Raw genomic sequence first — 26878 nt, forward strand, 5'->3', positions numbered from 1 at the left:
TTAGTGACTCCTCCTCATTCATGGTGTCAGCAGCCTTCATAAGCTAAACCTTTAAAATTTTTTTTGTTTGGGGCCAGATACCAAACAGAAATTTTTATGATGCCAGATGAATTTGACTCTTGAATTTTTGTTGTTGTTTTGTTGAGCCACACCCAGTGGTGCTCAGGGATTATTCCTGAGTCTGCACTCAGGGATCGCTCCTGGTGGCCTCAGGGAACTTACTGGGTGCTAAGGATCCAACTTGGATCAGCTGCATGCCAGGCAAGCACACTGCCCGCCGCAGTGCTCCAACCCCTCGAGTCTTGGATTTCTCTCTCACTCTCTCTCTCTCTCTCTCTCTCTCTCACACACATACACACACACACACACACACACACACACACACACACACATATCAAACCCTCGAGTCTTGGATTTCTCTCTCACTCTCTCTCTCTCTCTCTCTCTCTTTCTCACACACACACACACACATATCAAACATTATGGAGAAATTCTAACAATATTTTTGCTCTTTTTTTTTTTTTTTTTTGCTTTTTGGGTAGCACCCAGTGATGCACAGGGGTTACTCCTGGCTCATGCACTCAGGAATTACTCCTGGCGGCGCTCAGGGAACCATATGGGATGCTGGGAATCGAACCCGGGTCGGCCACGTGCAAGGCGAACACCCTACCCACTATGCTATCGCTCCAGCCCCACATATTTTTCACTCTTAGTCCTCCCATCTCCTCCATGGCTATGTCGATGCGCAATCAGAAATGTATCTCACACTCACCCCTTCCTGAAGCAACTCCTTCCCGTCCTTGCTGTCCCCTTTGTGCGTTCAGGCGCTGCCTCTGTCCCCAGCTCCCTTGTGTGCTGCTATGTCTTCCTGGTGGCTTCCCATCGGCATCTGAGATTCTCCAGGCATACTTCCATTTCTCATCTATTCCATTCTTCCTTCTCTTTCCTGGCCATTCACTCTGCTTCTAAGTAAAAGAAATGCCTTGCTGCTCCTAAGTCCTTTGCAGTCTGGTCTGACTTGGATGCTTTTCCAGCGTTGCCGTTATTCTCACACCACCAGTCTCTGCGTGGGGCTGACAGCACCCAGCTGGCCAGCCTCCTGCCACATGCCACACCCCCGTGAACCCTGGGAGGCATCACCAGTCAGAATTCCCCGTACCTCTGCACTCCCAGCATACTTTGAGTTCCATTTCGCATCCTTTCTATGTTTATTTGCCCGTGTTTTTATTTGTCCTTTTTTCACTAGATCATGAATTTGCATCTTGGATCAGAAGCTAAGAGTGTTTTATTTTTAAAGGCCTTTCCTCTGCTATTTTATTTTTTGATGATGGGGGCAGTGCTTTGGGGCCACACTTGGCAGTGTTCAGCGCTTACTCCTGGCTCTATGCTCAGGGTTCGCTCCTGGTGGAGCTCAGACACCATATTGGCATGCCAGGGATTGAACTCAGGTCTCCTGCATGCACGGCAAAGCTCCTTAACCGCTGTGCTGTCTCTCCAGCCCCTCAGAAGCTAGAAGTTTTCTGTCTTTCTTCCTTAAGCCTAAATCTATCTTGGAAATGATACGTAAGTAATGAAAACTTGTGTTATGTATCTTCCATCTGTCAAGTAAATTCAGGTACATGAGGGATTGGAGCGATGGTACATGGTGGATAGGGTGCTTGCCTTGCATGAGGCCAACCCAAGTTTGATTCCTGGCACCCAATAAGGTCCCTTGAGCACGCCAGGAGTAAATGCTGAGCACCACCAGGTGTGGTCCCAAAACAAAATAACAGAAAAAAAAAATTCATGAGTCGAATTTAGTATATCATAGAATTTTAGTGCTGCTACAGCAGTTTCTCAGTGTCGCTTGTTCTGCTGGGTGTCGAGTGCCCCCGCCTCTCCGCTCCGCCGCTGCCTCGCTCTGTCACTCTCAGCCCCGGCAGAGGCCGTCTTTCAGCCTGTTCTCAGACTGTTGGCAAATAATTTTCATTGATTTCTTTGCTCACATAAACCATTGAGTTTATTTATCTGGCCGTCTATAGCAGAGAAGAAATCTAATAAGAGATCCCTGGGGGTGTAAGACTCTCCTCTGTTTTGGTGATGAGATAAATTTCTAAGGTAAAAGGTAAAGGTAAAGGCCCTCCCGTTGATCGTCGATTTGCTCGAGCGGGCCCAGTAACGTCTCCATTGGAGACTTTGTTGTTACTGTGTCTGGCATATCCAATACTCTCGGTAGCTTGCCGGGCTCTCCGAGAGGGGCGGAGGAATCGAACTTGGGTCGGCCATGTTGGCCGCTTGTAAGGCGAACGCCCTACCGCTGTGCTATCGCTCCAGCCCGCTCGAGCAAATTTCTAGTACATCAAAAAACACTGTTTGAAGATGGGACTAATAAAAGGAATTTTGTATCAACCCTGAGCTATCTAAATCGGTCTCAGCAAAATCGTATTGTGTCAGGATTTTGAGATTATATCCTTTGGCAAGAAAATGATGAATGATCGGGCCATCAGACCAACACAGGGTCATCTTACCAAGCGCAGGGCCATCAGACAAGCACAAGGCCATCCTCAGACTAGCGCAGGGCTGTGAGACTAGCACAATGCTATCAGACTAGCACAAGGCCATCTGACCAGCACAGGGCCATCAGACCCAGCACAGGGCCATCAGACCCAGTATAGGGCCATCAGACCCAGTCTAGGGCCATCAGACCAGCATAAGCCCATCAGTCTAGCACAGGGCCATCAGACCAGCACAAGACCGTCAGACCAGTACAGGGACATCAGACCAGCACAGGGCTTTCAGACCAGCACAGGGCCATCAGACCAGCACAGGGCTGGCTTACCCAGCTGTGCTTTCTCTCCAGGCCCAGGTATCAGATTTCAGGGCACATACCCAGGGGAGGTCCCTTTTTTTTTTTTTAAGTTTTATTCCAATACAGTAACAGTGCTTTAAAAGTCATATTTCCAAAACTGAATAATTTCCCTGAAATGTGTTTTTTAAAAAGTCACTTGAAGAAAATTTAAGTTATGAAGCATCAAGTTCGCCAGAAAGTTGTGTGACGTGCAGATCACCGGCATTCTAGTTTAATAGAATGTGTCTCATGGGTAGGAGATGCAGCCCAGAGACAACTAGAAAGTTAGGGAAATAAATCACATAGATCTTTCCTAATGATTCCAGAAAGTCTGCCTCACTCAGCTTGCTAGTCTATAGTGGAGTAAACTGTTTCAAGCGCTCTTTGTCTTCAGAGTTGTTCAGATCTTTATGTTTTTTCTTACAGAGCCTCCCTAATATTCTCACCGATGATCGATTTAAAGTTATGTTTGAGAATCCTGACTTCCAGGTAGACGAACAAAGTGAAGAATTTAGACTTTTGAATCCGCTCGTTTCAAAAATCAGTGAAAAAAGAAAGAAGAAACTCCGACTCCTGGAGCAGCAAGAACTCCGTGATAAAGTAACCTGCTTTTCTTTCTCATGCTCTTTAACACAAATTTCCCCAAGTTCGAAGAATCTTTGAGTATGGCCTTCAGCTTAGGAGTGTATTTTATTTAATTACAAGTATGTGTATGTGTATGCGTGTGTGCGTGCATGCATGTGGTGCGTGCGTGTGTGCGTGTGGTGTCTCCATGTTCCATGCATACAGTGTCAGGTACTCTGAGGTTCTGTGCTATTTAAAACACAATAACGGGTCAGTGTTGGGTTTGGGGGAAAGGGAGCTGCCTCTTACTATTTCTGTTTTAGGAAGAGGAGGAAGAACCGGAAGGAAAAGCGAGTGATGCAGAAAGTTCTGAGAGTTCCGATGATGAAAAAGACTGGGTCGAAGAGGTCAGGAAACAGCGCAGACTCCTCCAGCAGGAGGAAAAAGCGAAGCGGCAGGAACAGCGCAGGGAGGACCAGCAGACGGTCCTCAAGCCGCAGTTCTACGAGATCAAAGAGGGAGAGGAGTTCAGGAGCTTCAAAGAATCTGCCACAAAGCAGAAGCTGATGAAGTGAGTACTCCGCACTCCGGGGCGGCAGGAGGGGCCTGCCCAGCCCTTGTCCCCCGGAGACCAGCTTCTGGTGGGGAGTTGGTGGGAGGCCCAGGGGCAGGTCACTGTCGCAGCACTGGGCCTGGTTTGGGCTCCTGGTCATAGCGTTGTCAGCTGTCCTCTGCGCGCTGTGCAGTACCGGCTGCAGCCCTTGAACAGTGCCGAATTGACATGAAAGCTCTTTCAAGCTGCAGAATTTCGGCTGTTTTGTTCTCGTTTTCTTCCCATCAGTGCCCTACGGATTAGGAAATTTTTTGTGGGGGATATTGAGGGATGGGGGTGCAGTGGTGATTAAGAAGCAACACTTTCTTTGTTTCTGAACAAAAAGTTGCTCTTACTTAATTTGTGTGGGTGGGAGAGCCTTCCCAGCTGTGCTCAGGAGGCCCCAGGGGCCCTTCGGGTGATGCTCGGGCTCCCTGGCAGACAAGGATGCTGTGCAGACACCTCCAGGGCTCGCAACCTTAGCCCCTGTGTCTCTCCAGTTCCCAGAAAATCTGATTTCTGAAAAATCAAAATTTCAGTTCCATCTACCTCCTCTCACATTCCCTAATAATTGAAAGGATCGTTTGGAGAATCGCTCGAATCTTTTAAGTCACTGGCAGGAAAATTGAGTGAGGAAGGGAATGATATTCAAGAACAGTCAGATGCGGTCAGACAGGAAAGTAGGTTGTTGGTTGCCAGGGCCAGAGAGAAGAGAGAGCAGTGAACAGAAGTGCGGCCTGTCGCCGGGAATGTGTGTAAGAGTTCCGGAGCTGGGGAGCGGGGAGTGCACTTAATGCCACCAAACCCTGTGCTTAGGGGTTAAAATGGGGCTGAGAGCTGGGCAGGGGCTGGGGGCTGGGCTGCAGGCTGGAGCTTTGCCTGATCGAGACCCAGGTTTGACTCCCAGCTCCACATGCTTCCCTGAGCACAGAGCCAGGAGTACTCCGGGTTTGGCCCCCAAACGCAGGGGTGAAGGTATTTTTTTCCATCATCCCCTCTCCCTGCCGCCTTTCTCCTTGATCTTTTTTTTTTTCCTTAAATTTTTATTAGTGAGACACCATGAGGTACAGTTGTAGACTTACAAATTTTTGTGCTTGGATTTCAGTTATACAGTGATCAAGTACCCATCCCTCCACCAGTGCCCATTCTCCACCACTGCCAGTCCGACTATCCCTCCCTCCCCCCACCCCCCCATTCCACCTTACCTCTGTGGCAGGGCATTCCCTTTTGTTATCTTTCTCATTTTGAGTGCTGTGGTTTGCAAAAGAGACATTGAGTGGCAATCTTGTTCGGTCTATAGTCTACTCTCATCATGCATTTCCCATCCTGAGAGGAACCTCCCAACACCCTTTATTTGGTGCTCCCTTCTCTATCTGAGCTGCCTTTTCCCCTAGCGTGTGCGGCTGTCCTCAGAGCAATGGAGTACTCCTCCTGGGACTTATCTCAGCTATTCTAGGGTGTTAGTCTCCTATTTTGTTACTTTATGTTTCCCAGATGAATGCAATCTTTCTCCTTGATCTTGGTGTTTCCGTTGTTGCTGTGAGCGAGGGTCACACTCAGGCCCAGCTGGGTCTCCTCGGGGCCCACCGAGGCCCACACTCCCTTGTCCCTCTCTTTCAACTGATACCACACCTGACCGGGTTTGGGGCTGCTCCTGACTCTGTGCTCGGGGACCCGCATGATGCTGGGGGCTCACCCCTGGGGCCAATCTATGAGTCCTCTCCTCGGCACCGTGGTTTGGCTGTGGCGATCTCTGGGAGGCGCCGCCTCCCCTGCGCCCCTCTCCCCTCCATCCGCGAGAGTCCTGACCTGCAGGCGCCTAAGGAGGGAGCAGCCAAGGCTCTCAGCTCATTTCCCATCTCCATGTAAAGTCCGTGTTGTTTCCGCGGTGGGGGGGCGGGGGAGGGGGAGCGAACAGACGTGTGTATTCACCCACTCCTCGAGGATAGCCCAGAACCCCGGCCCGTCACTTGAGCCCTTCCATCCAGAACCCGGGATGCCCTCCAGATTCTGGTTCCCACTCACAACAGATGCTGGTGAGCAGAGAGGCGAATCATAAATGACTTTGATGTCTTGATTGCTTTGGGGAATATTTCCTTCAAAAAGAAAAGAAGAAACCTTGCTTTCTTCCCCGCCCCTCCCCCCCACTTCCTTTAGATCCCTTGAGATATAATTTGCATAACCCAAAACTACAAATCACCTAATAGTGTATACGTCATTACATTTTTTTGTGTATTCAGAGTGTGGGACCTTGCCACAGTCCCTTCTAGAACATTCTCATCACCCAGAGCAAGACCTTATGTATCCCATTAGTGTCGGCCTCCACCCCTCACCTTCACCCACTGCACTCCCAGCTCACCGCTTACCCGCTCTGTCTGTCAACCTGTTCCGACATCCCTTATCAGTGACAGCAGCATGTGGGCCCTAGTCTGACTTCTTTCATTCACCCTGATGCTGCCAGTCCTGGGCCTGGCCTGGCGCGTCTTGGTACCCCGTACCCATCATTTGTTGTCTTGTTGTCGGGTCAGAGTCTGGTTTCCGGCGTGAAGTGGCTCATCAGCGAATATGTGTTGGAGTCGCTTCTGCGTTCTTGGCTGTGCCAAATGGCACTGCCTGTGAATCCTGGCCTTGTGGACTGCTACCGATATTATATGGGCGTGTATTTTGTTTCTCCTATCTCTGTACCTGGGAGTAGGGGAGCTGATCCAGTGTTAAACTTTTGAGAAGCCTCTAGACTGTTTCTCAGAGAGTTGTGCCAGTTTGTATTCCCGCCTCCTGTGTGTGTTTTCACAGGTGACGCCCCCAGTGGTACACTGGGGTCACTCCCCACAATGCTCCATCCAGTGGAGTGGGCCTGAGGGCTCACGTACTGGGGCTCCCTGGACAATGCTGGGCACCCCAGGCCCACGTCCCCAGGGTTCTCCGAGGGCTGTGTTGTGCCGGGGATCACACCCAGGGGCCCCCACATGCTGGGCTGGTGCTCTGCCACTCCACCTGTCTCCCTGGTGCTCACTCATGTAGCTTTTCTTCTTTGCTATTTCACGTGGAGTCAGACCTCCAAGTAAAGAGAAGCTAGGTTGTTGTTAATATTCAGGTTCTGTAGAGTGAACAACTTTGTCAGATGATCCGCTGTTTATGTCTTGCTTTATTCACTTTTTTTGGGGGAGGTGGGCATACTTGACTGTGCTCAGAGCTCACTCCTGGCTCTGCGCTCAGGGATCACTCCTGGCAGGGCTCTAGGAGTCATATGGGGTACCAGGGATCAAATCTGTGTCAGCTGTGTGATGGACTATCACTCTGGCACCATTGCATTTTTTTTTTTTTTTACTTACCCCTTATCATCTCATTCCTACTTTGGACAAACTGGCAGGCTACCGAATGTAACCTGCCCACACGGCAGAGTCTGGCAAACTTCCCATGGCGTACCCAATATGCCAAATACCGGTAACAATGAAGGGTCTCATTCTCCTAATTCTGAAAGAGCCTTGAATATGGCACTTTTTTAAAAAGTCTCAGGGCTAGGACGAAGGAGACGTTACTGGGGCCTGCTCGAGGCAATCGACGAATAACTTACCCCTTGTTCTTGAGTTTAGTACCTAGCACCAAAATGACTTTGGATAAATCCTTATTGAAAAGGGTGAATCTGGGGCACCCCCATAGTTATGCCATAACCAACTCTCTCTCTTTCTCTCTCTCTCTCTCTCTCACACACACACACACACACACACACACACATGTTCCCTTCACACCTTTTCTTTTTCAGAATTCTGCTCATGAAATGTCCCAGGGAGAAGTGGGGCCCTGAGGCCAGTTGGAGGTCAGCTAGCCGACTGTCCATAGATGCAAGTAGATGTGGATATGATGGAAGACTGATCTGCGGGCTGTTGGGGAGGCAGACCCAGAACCAAATTTTTCATCAGCCCCTCTAAAAAAAGAAAAATGACCTCACACGACCACCTTGTCAGGTTACTAACAATTTCAAAAGAGAAAGGAAGAGCCAGGTGGGGGGGATCTTTCTGTCTCATACTCGTCTAAAGAAGGCCGAATGTAAGCCAGCTTTAAGGCTGAAAGCACTGAACCACGTGCCCTGTGCTCCGTCTGCAGTGGCCAGAGGCCGTCCTGTAACACTCAGCGGGCAAATGGACAACATTGCAGGCCAGGGGTGTGGATCTGCACAGGTCGAGGGACCCCACCTTTTCTTGTCCAGTCAAAAATAGAGAATTACCATCAGAGCCACAAATGGATCCCTCAGGAACAGGAACTGTTTGTCTTGAGTCTAAGGCAAGAGCTACCTTCTGTTTAAAAAAAAAAAATGCAAATTCAGGGGCTGGAGTGAGAGCACAGCACGTAAGGTGTTTGCCTTGCATGCAGCCAATTCGAGTTCAATCCCCGGCATGGTCTCCTGAGGACTGCCAGGAGTGACTCTTGAGTGTAGAGCCAGGAGGATGCCCCGAATACCACTGGGTATGGCTCGAGAACTGGGGTGGGTCAGTAGATGACATTTTAGGGAAGTCACAGGTCGACTCCGCAGCAGACACAGGGCCCACTTCAGAGCAGGACTTGTTAAACTGTCCACTCTCGGCCAGCACTGCCGGAAGCACCTCAGTTAGGGGCTTGGCTGTTGGAATTCAGCTTTGGTTGGTGCACATTCAGAAACCTTTACTATTGCCAGGTTTTATATCTATCTATATATATATATATATATATTTGTTATTGTTATTATTATTATTATTTGCAACTCCCACATTTGGTTACAAGTACAAGAGGAAAAGAATAAGACAAACGAGGAGACGATGAGCACTAAACATCATGGAGGGGGCCGGAGAGATCGCTCAGGAGGTTTGGCACTTGTCTTGCGTCCTACCAACCTCAGTTCATCCCTGGTACAACATGTGGTCCCTCAAGTGTCCCCGGGGGTCCCTCCTGAACACTGACCAGCGTATGGGTGTGGCTGACCGTGAGAATGTAGGCTGGGGCCCCAATCCTTCCACCCCCCACCACTCCCCCAGAAAAAAATTGCTAAGGAGGCATCAAAAAGGAAGGAAACTGGACAGAGCCAGGCCTAGGGGGGTGTCAGAGAGAAAGCCAGATACAGACGGCACATGATGGATGCAGTGAGATCCATGGGGTGGAGGTGGAAAAACACCATTAGGCAGATTGTCTTCATGAGACTAGTTTCTCAGGCCCTCGGCCCATGTGTCTTCTTGCAGTGGGTTGATGAGTACATGAGAGGTGGGTTTTTGTTTTGGTTTTTGATTTCAATGCCACGAAATATGAGTATAGATTAGTTACTTGGTAACTAATAGTATCATCCATTCTATGTGCACGCATTATCCAGGCATCCAGGAAGCGGAGTATAGGTAATTCATGTTCTGAAGACAGGGATCCCTGATTCTTCCAAGAATTAGAGGGGCAGGAGGTCCAAGTTCATAACCTGATGGAAAAGATTTTTTTTTTTTTGCCTTGAGAGATTTGTTTGGAGCCGGAGAGGAATTAACACAGGGAAAGGGGCAGGAAAGGAGCGGGTCCACTCAGCTGACAGGGCAGGGTTGCGTCAGGCACCAGGAGGACACAGCACCAGGAGCACGGGCTGAGGAGATGATACCAAGCCAGGGACACGTGAGCGGCGGGCACTCAGGAGCGGAAATCACTGTTCCTAGGTGGGGAGATGGAGAGGGTCGTGCTGCTGGCCAGCCAGCTCTGGCAGCCTCTCCGGTCTGATACAGATGTCGGGGTGTCTGCGGGAGACTCTGGTAGCGGAGGGGCTCTTCCCTGTGGTAATAAGCCTGACCTGCTGGGTGGCCCCGCCGGTTCATTTTATGAAAGCATTCTTTGAAGTGCCTGCCCTGTGGTGGGTCCTGGAAACGCAGAGATTTTCAGAACCGTCCCTGCCTTTAAGGAACGTATCTTCTTCAGGGTGGCTTCAAAGCGCCTCATCCCCCTCCACGGCACCTCCCATCCGCGAATTAGCTGCCGAGGGCCAGTGTGCAGGGGGCGGAGAGCAACTCTCCTCGGCGATGGAGTGTAAGAACGGAGAGTATACGGTCTGGTTTCAGTAGAAGTATTCTTTAAATTTTATCCTGAAAGCAATATAGTTCCAAGCTCACACATCAAGAAGAATCTCTTACTCTTCTTAGAAATACGTCCTATCCTATGTTTTCACGCTAGTGCTTCAGAATTGAGAATAAAAGGTATCAATTTGGAGCTGGAGAAGTGGTACCTACAGAAATGGTAGGGTTCTTGCCTTGCCTGCAGCCAACCCAGGTTTGTCCCTGGCACCCCATATGATCCCTGAGTCCACCAAAAGTAATTCCTTCGTGCAAAGCCAGGAGAAACCTCTGAGCATCACTGAGTGTGACACTCCCCACCCCCGCAAAAAAAGAATTAGAAAAAAAAATTTTTTTAAGGTGTAAATCTCTTTTGTACTCTCAGATTCCCTCTCTGGGGTCCTTGTATGTGTCATTTTAGAATTGAGTGAGCCCCTATATGTGTACACACTCACACATGTATGGTTTTTGCTTTTCTTCCTTTGCTATGAATGGTTGATGTCAGTCCTGCTGCTGAGTAACTTGCTCCTTGAATTTCACGATGACTTTTGAAATGTTTTCTCTCCAAGTGTAAGTATACCAGGTCTACCTTTTGGCTGCATGATTTCAATAGTTCACAGGATGGATGGACTCTGATATACTGTCCCTGACTTCGGACTGACTAGGCTGTTCTTAGTTTTCTCTATCCTTCTTCACAGTGTTAAAATATGCAAAAGAACTCCAGGCTATCCTGGGATAGAGAAGGCGGCTGTCAGGCGATCCCACACTCCGTGCGCTATCTCGAGTGCTCACTCCGACCGGGGCTACTAGCAGTCATGTAGAAGGCTCTTGTTTGGTTGGTTTTGGGGTTTTGGCTTTGGGGCCATGCCCAGAGGTCCTCAGGGATTACTCCAGACTTGGTACTTGGGGGTCACTCCCCATAGTGCTGGGGCCCCTTTGCTCCACCCGTTTTGAGTGCTCTCGGGTGCCGAAAGCTGACGGATAAGGCAGCTCTGTCTGTGGCTCCTGCGACCCGAGTTTTAAGGCAGCGTACGTGGTGCCGGGGGGGTGTGACCGTTGATAGAACACTTGCCTTGTATGTGTGAGCCCCTGGGTTTTGTCCCTGGCACCCTTCCCCCTTCCAAAAAAAAAAACCAACATAAATAAGCCAACATAACCAACTAAAAACATTGAAATTACTGCAAGATTTTATCTTATAGCTGTGAAAGTAGTCCATCACATACACCTGCAGCTTCTTTTTTCATTCATCTACCTTTGGACATTTGGGCTGCTTCCATATCTGGGTTATCATATTTAGCATTGCAGTGAACATATACCTTTTTTGAGTTACTATTTTTTTGTATAATTTGAATAGATTAAAGGCCTTATTTTTCATCCAAGAAATACTAATATGTGTTGATGTGTCATTCAGCTGTCCTGGGCCAAAGATCAGGAATGATTTTTTTTTTTAATATCCTTTTTTCCTTTCAGAGATAACGCACCGATCATTTGTGCTCTTTTCCTGCCAGCCCTCTCTGTCTTGTAAAAGTAATTCCACCCTATCTCAAACCCTCACCTGTCTTTCTAGTGATCTCTCTGAAAGGCAGGTTTTTACATGTTCATCTTGTGCCAAGGTCTGTCTGCCTGTCTTTCTTTCTTTCTTTCTTTCCTTCCTTCCTTCCTTCCTTCCTTCCTTCCTTCCTTCCTTTCTTTCTTTCTTTCTTTCTTTCTTTCTTTCTTTCTTTCTTTCTTTCATCTTTCTGTCAACTAGAGTGCAGGAAACTGACAGCCCCTAATGGGGCTGAGATCAGGGGAGGAGGTGGGGGGTGGGGGAGGGGAGGAGGGCTGCAGCGAGGCACTCTGCAGTCTGTCCTTCCAGCCCCGGAGTCTTAGGCATCTGTCTGTCTCCTTAAATCCTCTCAGGCTGAATCCACATCCAAAGCAGGCAGCTTTGGAAGGTCTGGTTAGCAGCCACATTCTGTAAACTGACTTTCAAAGGGAGGGAAGTGGAACTTGCTTTAATGTAGAAATCTCCACACTCAGTCCCCGTGTCTGATCTTCTGCCACGGCTCGTTCTCAAACCCTGGCTTGTCTCTCCAGGCCGCCTAGACAGAACAAGTTTTTACAAGCGCACATCGAAAGCACCTTGAGCGAAAACCAGAACTTATATCATGGAGGAAATAAGGTCATTCTTGAAAGACTAGTAATTTCCCACAATTTGCTGGGAAAGTCTTTTTTTCTTCCCAAACGAGTGTTCTCCCATCACCACCTTGCCGCGCCAACTCCCAAGTGACTTAGCCAACTTCCCGACCTCGGGCAGTGATAGCTATAAAAGGAGAGAACCAGAACCGAGCGGACGGGGCTGAGGAATTTGTTTAGGCTCGCAAAATCCGTCGGCACGCCAGGGTCCGTTTCCGCTTCACGTCTGACTTCTTGTCTGACAGGGAGCAGTGCAGCCAGGTCCTCATTGCATTCTGTCTGTCATGCAAAAGCCTGTCGCTGCCGGCCCTTTCTGGACACGTTTTCTGAATAAAAGCCTTATAAACCAAGTCTGATGTGAACAGGAGCCTGGAAACCAGAGATTCTGACACTGGGATCCTCGTCGTAGCCCTGAATCCGTACGTGGCCTGAGGCACGTCATTTAACATCTCTCTCCCTTTTTGCCATCTATAAAGGATAAATACTTCTGTCTCAGCTATGTTGAAAGGATTAATTAGTTAGTCTGTAAAGAACTTTGAAGATGAAAAGTACTTTAAAAGTGCTTCTTAATAACATTATTGCTTAGAAAAGAGTGCCACTTTTATGCTAACCACTTTATGTCTCAAATTATATAAAGAAGGTATGTTTAGTAAGTTACTGAGAGTCATAAACTAGAGATAAATGTCTCATGGTGAGAACATCAAACATGAGCTTCAGAATTTCAAAGGAGCCTTCACTTTGTCTTATAGATGATTTAGGGGCTGTATTCTACCCAATAATTAGCTTCGAAGATCTCATTTCAGGAAAAAAAAAGAAGACCCCTTGCACAGGTCACCCAAACCCTCTTATTTAGTTGAGTTTTGGGGGGGCAATATAAACTTTTAACAAGTACATTGAGGTATTTCGGAGGAAGAGGGCATGGATGCAGTGCATCTGCCTGTGCTTGGGGCTTACTCTGTTCTCGGGAACCGTATGTGGTGCTGGGGATCACCCTGGGGTTGACCTCATGCAAAGCAAGTTCCTTAACCCCTGTGCTCCGTCCCCAGCCCCAGCGTTCAGTCTAGTTGGCTCAGGGTTGAAAGAGAAATGTCTATCCTCTTGTTTTTAACACAGACAGGTAGGAGTCTTCTCTCCCCTGTCAGTTTCATTGCAGGGGGTATGAGAAGGTTGTTTTAGCCTTTTTTAGAGGGGCTAGAGCTAATGTCAAAACTTAGGGAATGTGTGTCTCTTTTAGACTCAGTTCCACTTTTTTTCCCATTCGCCCAAATTCATGAAAAAGGCCAAAGTTCTTAGAAAAAACTTCATTGTAACAGCATGCAGTGGAGTCTCAGGTACGGTGGTACAGATTTCAGGTTTAGCATCCCGGTTGTAAAGCAGAGACACGGGGTGGGGTGTTATTGAGGCAGGTGGCAGTGAATTGTAAGGGCAACAGACCATAACTGGGACACAGAGTGATAAGGAAATCCTAGAAAAGTGTGGGTAACGTGATCATTTTAAAGCAAGATAGATCTAAACCATTGGGTAAGTGTGCCAGGAAAAAAAAAAATCAAATTGAAGGGAAGGATACTTAGAAATGACAGTGAAGGGGCTGGGTCAGAACTTCTTTCTGGAGCGTCTGTGGAGTCAGACAGAGTCACGCTGCTGGTTGTTCATGCTGTGTGTTGAGTGGTCCAGAGAGCAGACACCTGCGGGGAAGAGGAATCTTTCTCACAGCCCTGCTCAGTTGCAGAAATAGCTGATCTGTGCACAGCTTAAATATCAAATGCCACGGAGCATTTGTGTTACTGACCATTGCAGCAGTCGCATGCTTTAGAAAAACGGTTCTGTAGGATTAAGTGAGCAGACACGGAAACACTTGCTGTTGCCGCGTAGGATAATAAGATAGCGGGTGCTTGGCAGCCGTTCTTTGCACTGTGTATAGACGAGTGCCGTTGTCTGTCTTCATCAGATGCGTCAGGTGCTGCTTCAGGTGCTCAGTCCTGATTGAAGCTTTCCAGAGGGTAAGTCACAACACAGTACTAATTATTGTACCACTGTCTTCATTTTCCTACAGCAAAACCCTTGAAGACCGTTTGAAACGAGAAGCCAAAAACGGGCCCTTGAGTGTGGCAGACACCACCGTTGGCAGCAAACAGTTGACATTTACATTAAAGAAGGTACGTGTTGGTCGTTGTGTTCTTTTCCAGTCAGTCCCAGAAGAAAGATTCTTCTGGCAGTGTTGCGTGCACATCCGACCCCAGAGATGCTTCCCCCAACTCTTCCCCACGGGGGGAAGCTGTGCTCCGGTTCCAGCACTTTCCCAGCTGCCGTGAGGCACACAGTGCTGGGCTTCAGCAAAGCCAGGCGTATTTTCAGGCCCCAAGAGGCACCAGGGTGGAGGACCTTCGAGAACGGAGGTGCTGGTGAAGCCCCAGCCAGGTGGTTCCAGGGCATGGGGTAGCCTGTGGTTCAGGTGTGCAGAGCCAAAGTCCCAGCCCTCTCACTGTTCGTCTGCGTACTGCTGTGGGTCTGTAGGGCCAGGGAAGGTTGAAAAGTCACCCATCGGCGGCTGTCAAAGAACAGTTAAAATTTCTCCAGAAAGCCCAAGGTTTGGTGAGTTCTCCTCCATTCAGGCTTGCCTGGGGTGTGGAGTTCTGGAAGGCAGAATGCTCCCATCACGGAACTGTGTCACTCTAGAGGGATGAGCAGATCCGTTTCTCTTCCCAGCGGTAGCAGTGCCTGGCACGTGCTGCTGGCTTCCCCGACCGCTGTGGAGCTTCCTGCTGTGCTGCGACTTTACATTTCCAGCAGTGGCAGGGGACCCAGGCTCCACTTCCCATCCATTAGCCCGTTATTGTCCGTCTTTTTCTTAGAGCCAGCCTGGTGGGCATGGAGAGGTGGCTCATAGTGGGTGTTTCTCCATGATCGAGGTGCTTCGATTTTTTTTTTTTTTTTTTTGCCGCTTACTGGTCCCTTGTGGATTTTTCCCGGGAGACTCCCATCTCCTGCGCCTTCGCCTCTGGTCTTCACGAGAAGAGTCGAGGGTATCCAGGTGGCTCACCAGAATGCGGACTTTTAAATCCTCCATGCGAGCGGCTTTTCAGTGAGACCGTCTCTGTTTAGAGCACGTTTGCGCTTTGACGCGTCGCGTTTAAGGAAGCTAAGCCTCTGCATGCACATTTCTCTGTGGGGCCCGTTCCTAGTTTCTCACCAGTTCTCTGCATCATCCCAGTGATTGAGACACCACAGAACAGGCCAGTGGGAGCAACGCAGCCCAGGGGGCTCTTTCGGGAATCGAGACCCCCACCCCCAGCCCTCCAACCCCGCATTGGGGTCTGTGCCTGCCCCATCTTTTTCGTCAGAGAAACTAATGACCATTTTTTTATGTGCAGGGTGGGGTGGGGTGGGGGTGGTCCCCTGCTGCAGTGAAATAAGATGACTGAATCGCCCTCTTGGCTGCACCAGGCAAAGGCGGTGCAGCTGACACCTGAGTCCATGCTTGATTTGGGCCTGTTGCTTCCTTAGGCTAACAGAGTTTCTAACTGCAGTTTGGTTTTCCTTAAGAACATCTGCTTGTATATTCCTTTCCGTAACCGCTAAACTGCCTGCCGGCTCTGTAGTGTTCAAGTTAAATTTTCCAACTTTTCCGTACATTCTGAAGTGTGATGAGCTGGAAGGGCCATCGTACTCAGTTACTCCTTAAAATAGTCTCATGACAAATCTGGGTTGATCCCCAAATAAAATTTTCTTTTTCTCGCCCAGAAGATAGCACAGTGGCATGCTATCTGGAGTAGCTGTGCTGGGTTAAATCCCCAGAAAACCAGATACCCCCTCCCCCGCCCTCCAGGTATCACCAGGACTGCTGAGCTAAGAGCCAGGAGTAAACCCTGAGCACCACCAGGAATGACTCAAAAAGGAAAAAATAACAAAATGTTATTTCCCATAATCCCTCGTCTGATTCGTTAAGCCTGTGGGCAGGTCTTGGGCCTGTTTCCCCACCCCCACCCTGTCTCCATGAAGAGGCAGCAGGAAAAATGCTGGGACAGAACAAGAAGAGAAGGAAAAGCAAACTCACAGGACTGGACCAGTTCACTGTAGAGTGGTGGCGTCCAGAGAGAGGCCAGGAAGATGGGGAGAGTCTGTCTGTCTGTCTGACTCTCTCTCTCTCTCTCTCTCTCTCTCTCTCTCTCTCTCTCTCTCTCCCCTTTTCTGTCCTTTTCTGTCCCTCTGTTCCTCTCTCTCCTCTTCTCCCTCCACCCCCCACCTCCTCCAAATAATGTGTTCCTGGGAGGTTGCTTTGCCCACAAAGGAACATTTTCACATTGGAGATGCTTGAAAGGTCCCACACTCTGCTACTCTGTTTTGCTCTATTATCAGTATGCACATCTTTTTCTGAGATTATTTAATAAGACATACTTTAGCGGGGGGAGGGGACGGTGGATGGGACGACGACAATTTGGTTTTTGGTCCACACCTGGAAGTGCTCAGGGATCACTCCTGGCCTTTTCTGGGGACTGTATGGAAAGTTCCAGTTAGCAGAAAATTGACAGGGATCGAACCCAGGTCAGCTTCCTGCAGGGCAAGTGCCTCCCCGCTCTCTGCCATCTCTCGGAGCCTTGGTTTTCGGGATGCTTTTGACAGGAAGAGACAGTTATGAGGACCCAGTGCTGGTTGACCTCACCGGGGCCTAACACATCCGTTACTTGTTCTGCCAGCAGGTTTAGGCTTCCCTCGGCTCAGAGCCTCTGATGTGCATGGCTGGGTGTCAGAGGAACACGGGACAGGCCAGCCGTGGTCCATGGTGCTGGCAGACGAGGCTGGGGCAGCCCACCACCTCGCCTGGGAACACATTCCCAGGAAAGGGCCAGCGGGAGTCAGGGCAGGTAGCCAGGCTGAGATGTTCTTGACGAGGTTAGGAACCTTCATGTTTGCCAGAACCTTGGAGTCTTAAGATTGGACCCTGATTCCATGGGGCAGTCAGAAATTGCTGGAAAGTTCTGGTTAGCAGAAAACTGACATGTCACTTTAAAAAAAATAATACTACCGTGGCTAGGAGCTGGGAGCCAGGGCACTGAGCACCGGTTGGGAGCTCTCCCATGGCCGGGGTGCCCAGGGTGTCTCAGGCTGCACTGTGAAGATGGAGCCCTGCGGAGGCGGTAGGACCTCACTTGGAAAGCTCCGCAAAGCTCCCCAATAGGAGTGGACAGGAGACTCTCTCTTGGAGAGTGACTGTGGTCTGGGGAGGGGCTGCCGGGCAGAGCCCTGAGCCCAACACAGAAAAAGAGAGTGGAGGGAAGGTGAGCAGTGGCAGCAGCTACACCAGGCACAGAGCATGCAGAGTGCTGACCTCTGAGGCCCCAGACTTGGCTCCTTTGGGGCCCAAGGGAACGTGCGGTATTAAGGTGCTGGCCCCACAGGCCGCTGACCCCCTTCAGTCCCTGCCACCAAGCATGGTCTTCTAAATGCAAGGCCGGGAGTAAGAGACCCCTGAGCACCACCAGGTACAGCCCAAAGACCAAAACCACGATGTATTTAGCCCTCGATTGCTTCCTCAGTTTACCTTCTTTGTAATAGTTGCTCCAGCCAAGAATTTTCCTTTTCCTTCCCCGTGTCGGGTACCTGGGTTTTCATTCTGAGACACCCCTCCCCACCCCACCCCACCCCCGTGTGCTTTATCAGTGCCACACCTCTTTCCTGTGCAGCTGCGTGTCCTGGGGCTGTCCGGGGTGGGCAGGGGGGTTTGGAGGCGCCCCTATGGGCTGGTGCCTGGGGCTGCTGCCCCGTTACCTGTGTTTCCCAGGCTCAGGCTCTCTGGATGGCATCTGAAGGGAATGTGAGTTTGCGGGGAGCAGCCCCAGATCTTTGGAACCAGTTCTGGGGGCACTGGCCTCGTGTGGCCAGGCTGGGGGTGCCCAGTGGCGGACTTGGGGAGCAGACGACTGACTGTGTGACTGGCAGAGTGTCGGCACAGCCAAGTCTGACACTGCGTGCGTTCTGGGAGCACCCTGTCCTACAAAACGCAAGACCCTCTCCGGGGTGTCAGCCTTGGGGTCAGAGCCACACGGCCCTCAGAGCTGGCCTGGTCCTGCTCCCCCAGCCGCCACAGAGGGGGAGAGGGGGGCGGGTGCCGGACTCTCCTCTCCTCGCCCACTCACGTCTCCACCTCTCTCTAGTCTGAGCAGCAGAAGCAGCAGCAGGAGGCCGAGAAGCAGCACCGCCAGGAGCGGAAGACCCTCCGCCGCTCGGCCAGTCACCTGAAGTCCAGATCCCGTAGGGGGCGGCCGCTTCGCTGACCCGGCGGGAGCTGCGCCCTGGACAGCCAGCGCCCCCCATGGAGGACACACGGGCACTGCGTCCCCCGCTGACCCTGGGGAACACCTGCCAAGGGCAGATGGGCCGAGCCCCGCAGAGACGAAACACAGGGCAGGGCCCCTGTAAGCGCCTCTCTCCTCCGACCTACCCGGACCCTCTGCCCCGGGCTGTGAACCGGCGCTGCGTTTCCTCTCGTGTAACCTGTGGCCCGGAACAGAACATTCATTCCTGCCCGAAATGCAGGCGACCGTGTCCGTCAGGCCAGGTTGTCTCCGCATGGAGCCCCAGAGACGTCCTCTCCGCCCTCCACACGTGGCGACTCCGATCGACGTGTTCATATATCCACGTGTCCCCCTGAGATTTTTGTAATCAATATTTTTATACCTGGAGAATATAATTTCACAGTAATTATATTCTAAAGCAGGAACTGGAAGCGGCTGACTGTTGTTGGAACTTGGCACAAGATTAAATACAATTCCCTCTCTTCCCCCCTATTTCTAATGCAGTTAGAGGCAAACTAGCTGCAGAAAACATGTATTAATAAAAATAAAACCTTCCTCTTGAACTGCTTCTTTGAGTGAGTTCTGTGAGTGAATTTGAAAGTGGATTTTGGTTTCGTTAGGTTTTCCTGTGTGGTATGATTTGGGAGGCACCCGACAGCTTTTCCCCGTTTCTTTTGCGTTCGGCCGGATTGGCGGGTGGGGGCTGTGGGTGGGGGCCCTGGGTGCTGCCGGCGAGGTACGAGAATGAACTGCACAGCCAGACTGTCGGCGGCAGGCCTGGTCTTGGGCACCGGACCCTGCCTCCAGGCTTGGCCTCGCGCCCCGTCCTCTGCCCCTCCTGCCTCAGCCCCGTTCCCCTGTCTCTTTTCGACCCCCACCCTACTCCGCGGCCAGGAGGTGTGGCTCCTGAGTGTCCGCCTGTGGTTGACAAAGGTGGGACTTATTTTGGGGGGATGGGTAAACCTGGGGAGATGGGGGGTGCTGTCGGGTAAACAGCTGCAGGGCCACCCTTGCTCCCCGGGCAGCACACCCGCGTGGCCACGTCCTGGTCCGGCCCAGCACTGGCGTCTGCCCCGTCCCTTTTTCAGCTCCTCCAATCAAGACTGCTGTTCTGGAACCTCCTCTTCCCAAAGGGGCGATCGCTTTCCCAGGACTATCTTGTCCCTTTCCTACATTGCCTCCTTGAGCCAGTTTTCCAACTTCAAGGACTGCTGGGTAATGCTTCTGACCTGCGTCCAGCAACGGGACACGTCCACTCCGTGCCTGGCTTCCCAGGCCCTCTGCTCCTGCTTTGGAGTGACATCCCAGTGGTCTAGGCACCCAGAAGTTTCCAGCGTCAAGTTCCAGAACCCTGGAGGATGTTGGCTTGGTTCTAGCACTAATGCGGGCCACAGGGTCGGCCTGAGCCAGGCTTGATTTCCAGCCCTGATGCCCAACCATTGGCTATTTATGTGGCACCTTTGAGTCCTGTTTCCTCCTGAATCAAGAGCCGAGAAACATCTAGAAGCTCCCAGATACCACATGGAACCGCTCTTAGGGCCTCAGCTCATGCTCTGTCTGTCTCTCTGTCTGTCTGTCTGTCTGTCTCTCTCTCTCTCTCTGTCTCTCTCTCTCTCTCTCACACATACACACACACTCTTGGTGTCTCAGCTCATGGTCTCTCTCTGTTACACACACACACACACACACACACACACACATACACACACACTCAGGGTCTCAGCTCATTGTCTCTCTTACATACACACACACACACACACACACACACACACATACACACACACACACACACACACACCATACCCTCTGAACTCCACAATCTGCCTCTGCAGCATTCTCTGGAGCAAAGGGACCTTCTGCTTTTGTTCTGAAGAAACAAGCGGAGAAGACCCTGGGTGCAGGTCCTTGGTGAATTTGGGACAGTCAAGAAAAATGTGCTGAATAGACGGGTGCCCGAGGCACCGTCCAGACACCTTACTTCCTGCTTCCTGCAGACAGAGATTTGGGGGGGCCCAAGGTGCCTGAGGCCTCCTGAAGTCTCCCCGTGTAAAGCTGCGTGGACGTCATCTATTTGTGACAAATTGCGTCTTCCAGGACCAAGCAATAGGACAACTGGTAGGGTGCTTGTCTCGCATGCTGCCAACCTGGGTTCAATCCTTGGCACCCCCATGTACAGTCTCCTGAGCTTGCTAGCCGTGATCCCTGAGCACAGAGCCAGGAGAAGGCCCTGAGCACCACCGGATGTGACCCAACACCCACCCTTCCCCCCCACAAAAAGTGCTTTCAGCAGTTGGGGCCATGGTAACTGGCATGGAGGACAATTGGGACCTAATAGGTCCTCTTTCTAAATCCGGCAAACCCCACCCTGCCTGTCCACCTCTTCCACAGCCTCCCCTTCATGGCAGTGATTCCTGCCTAGCCCCCTGAGATAGTACATCACAAGATCCATATTTTGGTGTATTTTTTATTTTTCAAAGAGGCGGTTGCGCCAACACTTGTAAGCATCTAAGATAATGCTATTTATGATGTTTCTCCTACTTGGAGCAGACTGCCTTGGTCACAGAGATAAGGGCAGGCATTTCCCAAGTCTGTATGTAGAGAGAGAGAGATCTCCCTCAATCTTTTGTATAAACTTTTATTATATGACTGATCCGAAGTGTATTAAACTCTTCTATTGAGGTTTATGCCAAAAATTAAAAGCAGAGCACCGTTTAAAAATCCTCTGTGGGGGCTTACCTTTTAAGCCCGGGCTCTCCCTCCAACTCCTCTCTTTCTCATTAGTCTCTTGTTCTTTGCTTGCCTGTTTCTACTCCAGAGAAGCCTGTGTTCTCTCTTGAACACACACTTCTCCCTTTCTCTCCCCTCACAGCTTTCTAAATAAGCTTCAATAAAAAACGATCTTGCTTTATAGAAGCAAACAGCCAGTCCTTTTGTAGGGTCTGTCAGATGAGGCAGTGTTCGAAGCACGTGCTTGGCATGCACTGGTCTGGGTCCGATTCCCAGCACCCCATGGTCCGCTCTGAGCACTGCTGGTGGTGGCCCTAGAGGCCCCCAGCACTGCAGGGTGACCCAGATAATCCTCACACCCAGGGCCCAAGTAGCACTCAATCCTTGGGCCTTTGTGCTGAACCATCAGCCTTGTTGGCTGCAAATCACTGGGGAATGCCCGGGCCCCCTAAGCACTGCTTAGGAAATGCAAAAAAGAAAATTTTACAAAATAATTTGTGTAAATGTGAAAACCCTGGACCTTGTGGGGGGCATTTTTGGCCATGCCCAGCAGTGCTCAAGAGTCAGTCCTGGTTGGGGTTGGGGATCATACATGGTGCTAGAGGTGGAACCTGGGACAGCCATGTGCAGCAAGGCAGACACCTTTTCTACTGTGCGATCTCTCCGCTCGGCTGGGCTACTATCTTTTAAATGAACCCAGTCATTTCATGAGACAATATAAGTGGCATTTCCGTTTCTTATTCTGCTGATGGAATTAGAGGGAATTTCACTACCAGTGAGGCTCCAGTGTGAGTATTTTGAGCCATGTGAATTCACCATTTGTCCCCAGAGCAGAAGCAAAGACTGTGACGTCATGGGGCTTGTTTGTATGACAGTCATTCAGGAACCATGCGTGGGGGCCAGTGTGTCTGCCCCCGCAGAAAGCGTTGGGGTTCCCAAGGGCCTTCTGGTACCCGGGAAAGGTCTGTCGTGTTCTCCAGCTGCTGAGAGGAAAGTCCTGTGAGTCAAGCCAGAGCACTGGGGTCTCAGGAGACCTGGGGGGCGGTAGAATGGGGGATGGCAGGGCTGGGCCTGAGATGCTTGGAGGTCTCAGGATCCCAGGCTGGAGCCAGGGACCCAGGGAGTTGGGGACAGGTCTGTCTCTTCCTTGGAGGTGTGGGGAGGGAGGGGATGAGATGGCCTTGCACTAGGGCTGGTTCGGAGGTGCCTTCTTGGTCTCAGACATTTCAGCTTCTCCAAACCCCCCCCCAGTGGCTCACTCAGGTGAGGCAGGCGGGAGCCCCCTCTTCCCACCCCACCCCCAAGGCTATTTCTGGAAACTGGTGTTGCCTGTCCAACCTCTGCCCGTCTCCGTGTCCTGGTTCCTGGGCCTCGCTGTGTTGACCCCTGCACGCTGGCCGTGACCGCCCCATTTCACACGGACACACCCCCGCTCCCAGCACTCCCGGCACCTTTATTGCAAACGGCACCCAACATAATGTGCTTTTAAAAAAACTTTACTGTGGAAAATTTCAAGCATAGCCCAAAGTAGAGAACACTTTAATGAGCTCCCAGGTACCCGTCACCCACTGCCATAATTAACAACAAACGCTCCTTCTGTTTCATCTCTCCTACCCTTGACCTTGTTATTTTGCAATATTTTGATCCCAGACATCATATTTTATCCACAGATATTCACAGCACTTTCCTCATTTATGTTAATTGTCTTTCCCACCCCGCCCCCCTACCCCCACCCCACGAGACTAGGAAGCCCTTCAGGGAGTGAATTTTGGGGTCTGTTTTCCTCACTGCTGAATATTTGACCTCTGCTACAGTGCCAGGCACTTAGTTGTTAATATTTATTAAATGCTAATCTTTGAGACAACAAACATGAGGATAGTAGACTGAACTTTGGATATCATACCAAAGAGCTGATTTTCACTGCGGGAGGAGAACGGAAGAGAAATTGGGGTGAACCTTCCTGGCAGCATCAGGAAAGGGAATTAGAGGTCTGAGAAGGAGAGAGTCAAGCACAGGTACAAGCCCCCCCCCCCCAGAATAAGCAGACATGAAAAAGTTACCAAAACCAGAGAAGGGACAGTGATTAGGCTGGTGGCCACAGTAGGTTATGTGGCTCCCTATGGCTGTGCAACAAATCATTCCAAAGCCTAGTGGTTTAATATACCAAATTTGGGGGCTAGAGGAATAGTACAGGGGTAATATTAATTAAGACACAGGCATTGGGGCCGTAGAGATTATATGTTTGCCTTGCATGCGACATCCCATAGGGTCCCCTGAGTACCACCAGGAGTAATTCCTGAGTGCAAAGCCAGGAGTAACCCCTGAGCTCCTCCGGGTGTGACCCAAAACACCGGAAAAAAAAAAGAACACCTGCCTTGCACATAGCCTACTGGGTTTGATCCCTAGCATCTCATATTGGTCCCCCATGCACCAGCAGGAGTGACTCCTGAGCACCCGGGGGTGTGGCCTGACACCGAGTGACACCCACACATGCCAATAAATAACATCAGGCCAGAGAGAACTCAGGGGGTCGAGCACATGCTCTGCAGGCAAGAGTTTTGTGTCCCACAGTTCCTTAAGCACTGTCTAGCACCGAGTTGGCAGAAGCCCCCAAACACCGTCTGGTATGGCCCCAAAATTTAAAAAAAAAAATCGGGGCTAGAGTGATAGCACAGCAGGTAGGGTATTTGCCTTGCACGCGGCCAACCCGGATTCGATTCCCAGCATCCCATATGGTCTCTTGAGCACTGCCAGGAGTGATTCCTGAGTGCAAAGCCAGGAGTAACCCCTGAGCATCGCCAGGTGTGACCCGAAAAGCAAAAAAAAAAAAAAAAATTCAAGATTTTCGGACAATCGGTTCAGGAGCATCCTGGCTGGTGGTTCTGAGCCAGCTGATCTTCTGACGTCAACCAAGGGTCCCACCATCCAGGCTCAACCGACCAGAGTATCCCAGTCCTGCTCGTGCAGCAACTTCATTCCTTAACAATCAGGCCGCTCGGGAGGCCACTGGACAGTCTCTTCTCCAGAGACTGCAAAATAAGCTGGAGGAGCTGCCGTGGTGCTGAAGACTTAATTTCAGGGGGCTGGAGAGATCGTTCATGGGATAAGGCACTGGCCCTGCACACGGCCAAGCCAGAAGCCCTGAGCACCACCAGGTGGGGCCCCCAAATTCAGGGGGCAATAAAAATCAGGTTCCTTTGAGAGGTTGCACTTCAGTCCTTCTCCTTTCTCTAATTTAGTTAGAGGTGGGTCATTAAGTATAGCTGCTGTCAGTGGGAGAGGAATTAGGTGTCAGTTGGTGCCTGTATCAAGCAGAGTTGCCAACTACCTCGAATTCCAGAGGAACAAATTGCTTGAGTCTGGGTCTGGCTCCAATATTGCACGAGGTGTTCTTATATGCAAAAAAAAAATGGTTATCTGATATTCAAATATAAGGGGTGATTTGTATTTTTATTGCTAGATTTGGCAATCCAAGGAAATTTGTGGGCGTGATTTAGAACCACACTAGACAGAGGTGGTAGGAGATAGATTGGGCACTGACCTCAGGCTCGGGCAGGTCCTAACGAGAGACACAGCAGGTGGACATTCTCTTCTAATTGCTTCCGCTTTCTCTGGGAGTCGGAAACGAGGTTGGGGGCCCAGGTGTGCCTCCCGGCTCCAACCCACCCCATCTGCTTCCTGCTCAGATCCTGAGCTCCTCCTGCCTCAGAGCCTTTGTTCTGGTTCAATCTCTTGATCCTTAGCGACTGCTTGTCCCGTAATTTTCTCTTCCTGCTCCCCCATCCATCACCTTCAAGAAAACACCTTTGCTTCCTTAGAGTAGTAGAACACCAAGAAGAGCCAGGCTCTGATCTTCATGTCCTGGGTCCTATCGCTACTCTAGGTCTTCAGAATTATTTACCATCATGACCAGGGGATATATGTAGACCAGAGAGTTACAAAATTGTGCCTTGCCAGTCACTTGCTGCCACACTTCAAAATCACCACCTGGACTCCCATTCTCAAAGGATGAACCTCACGGAGAAATTAACCTGCTGAAAATTTAGGTATGCAGGTTTTGCGACTGAAATGGGTGGGTTTTGAGGTTTTCTCAGAGTCAGGATGGACGGACTTCCCCTGATCTCCATAGACTTCCACACCCCAAAGCCACCACCCAGTTAAAAATTTAACTCTTGACTGTACCACCCTGTTAAAATTCTGAACTTCCTGGAGTGTACTTCAAGGTCACTTGACATTCCGAACTCTACATCACAGATAACCCAGGAGTCGCACACCAGATTGGATGGGATGTAATGTAGAAGGCAATCAATCTCAATTAACAGAACATAAACACAGAGGCTTAACCAATACCAACATCTTAGTAATCTCTCACACAAGGGCTTAGTATCTCCATGGTGAGATGCAACAATTTACACTAAATTTCTTCTACGGAAACATTTTTTGATCACTCTTTAGCAAACTATTGACTAACAAGCAATACAAAATAAATTATTCTGAACTTGCTATGGGGGCAGGCTTGATGCACGGTTGGGAAAATTGGAGACAGTCGTGGAGGGGAAGTGTAATGGTGGTGGGATTGGTGCTGGAATATTGAATGCCTATAACAAATCTTCATGAACAACTTTGTAAATCATAGTGTTTACATAAAGTGTAAAAGGTAAAGGTAAAGGCCCTCCCGTTGATCATCGATTTGCTCGAGCGGGCCCAGTAACGTCTCCATTGGAGACTTTGTTGTTACTGTGTCTGGCATATCGAATACTCTCGGTAGCTTGCCGGGCTCTCCGAGAGGGGCGGAGGAATCAAACTCGGGTCGGCCATGTTGGCTGCGTGCAAGGCAGACGCCCTACCCGCTGTGCTATCGCTCCAGCCCCACATAAAGTGTAGAGGGGAAATTTATACATGTGGTCCTAACCCATTTCATGTAAACACAATATACTAACGCAGAATTGCTTTAAAAGTTTTTACTGATGGGGCTGGAGAGATAGCACAGCGGGTAGGGCATTTGCCTTGCATGCGGCTGACCCGGGTTGGATTCCCAGCACCCCATATGGTCCCCTGAGCACCGCCGGGAATAATTCCTGAGTGCAGAGCCAGGAATAACCCCTGAACATCACTGGGTGTGACTCAAAATGAAAAAAAAAAACAAAACCCTGTGCCTTGCAGCATTTAAAGGGACCCTGATGTTTATTCTGGACTCTTGACCATTCCCCACAAAACAACAGCTCATACCCTGTAAACGAGTGTCAAGGGACCTCCCCTACCTGAGCTGATGGACTGTGGTCTTGTGCTCCGGGAGCTTATTGGCAGCACCCACTGATACGTATGCCCCCAAATGTGGAATGTTCGCTTTTTCCTTATAATCCTGGTCAATTGTGTAGTGAGATGTTTTGCTAGAACTTTCTTGAGAATTTTTTTTGTCTTTGCTTTGGGGTCCATGCCTACCAGTGCTTAGGGACTGTTCTTGTTTCTGCCCAGACATGACCCCCAGGCGCTCAGGATACCATTCAGCAGAGCCAGGATTCAGCCAGGGTCCACCACATCGGCCACATGCAAGGCTTACCTCCCGAGCTAGCTCTCTGGCTCCTCCTCCAGAATGCTTTGACGAAATGCAAATGATGATTATTGTTCTAATTTGCGGGAGGTGGGGTTT

General features: G+C 50.3%; 1 protein-coding gene across 1 annotated transcript in view; it reads left to right on the forward strand.

The window, feature by feature from the left end:
• Nucleotides 1–19069, forward strand: part of NOL10 (nucleolar protein 10) — a 91398-nt gene extending 72329 nt beyond the window's left edge. The window contains exons 18-21 of the mRNA XM_056123515.1: nucleotides 3254–3427; nucleotides 3715–3962; nucleotides 14262–14364; nucleotides 18361–19069. Coding sequence (XP_055979490.1) covers nucleotides 3254–3427; nucleotides 3715–3962; nucleotides 14262–14364; nucleotides 18361–18480 — 645 coding nt within the window. The 3' untranslated portion in view covers nucleotides 18481–19069. The remainder of the gene's footprint in view (nucleotides 1–3253; nucleotides 3428–3714; nucleotides 3963–14261; nucleotides 14365–18360) is intronic.
• The last annotated feature ends 7809 nt before the right edge of the window (nucleotides 19070–26878 follow it).

This window comes from Sorex fumeus, unplaced genomic scaffold (assembly GCF_029834395.1).
Source record: "Sorex fumeus unplaced genomic scaffold, SorFum_2.1 ptg000006l, whole genome shotgun sequence".
In the NCBI taxonomy this organism is placed as follows: Eukaryota; Metazoa; Chordata; class Mammalia; order Eulipotyphla; family Soricidae; genus Sorex; species Sorex fumeus.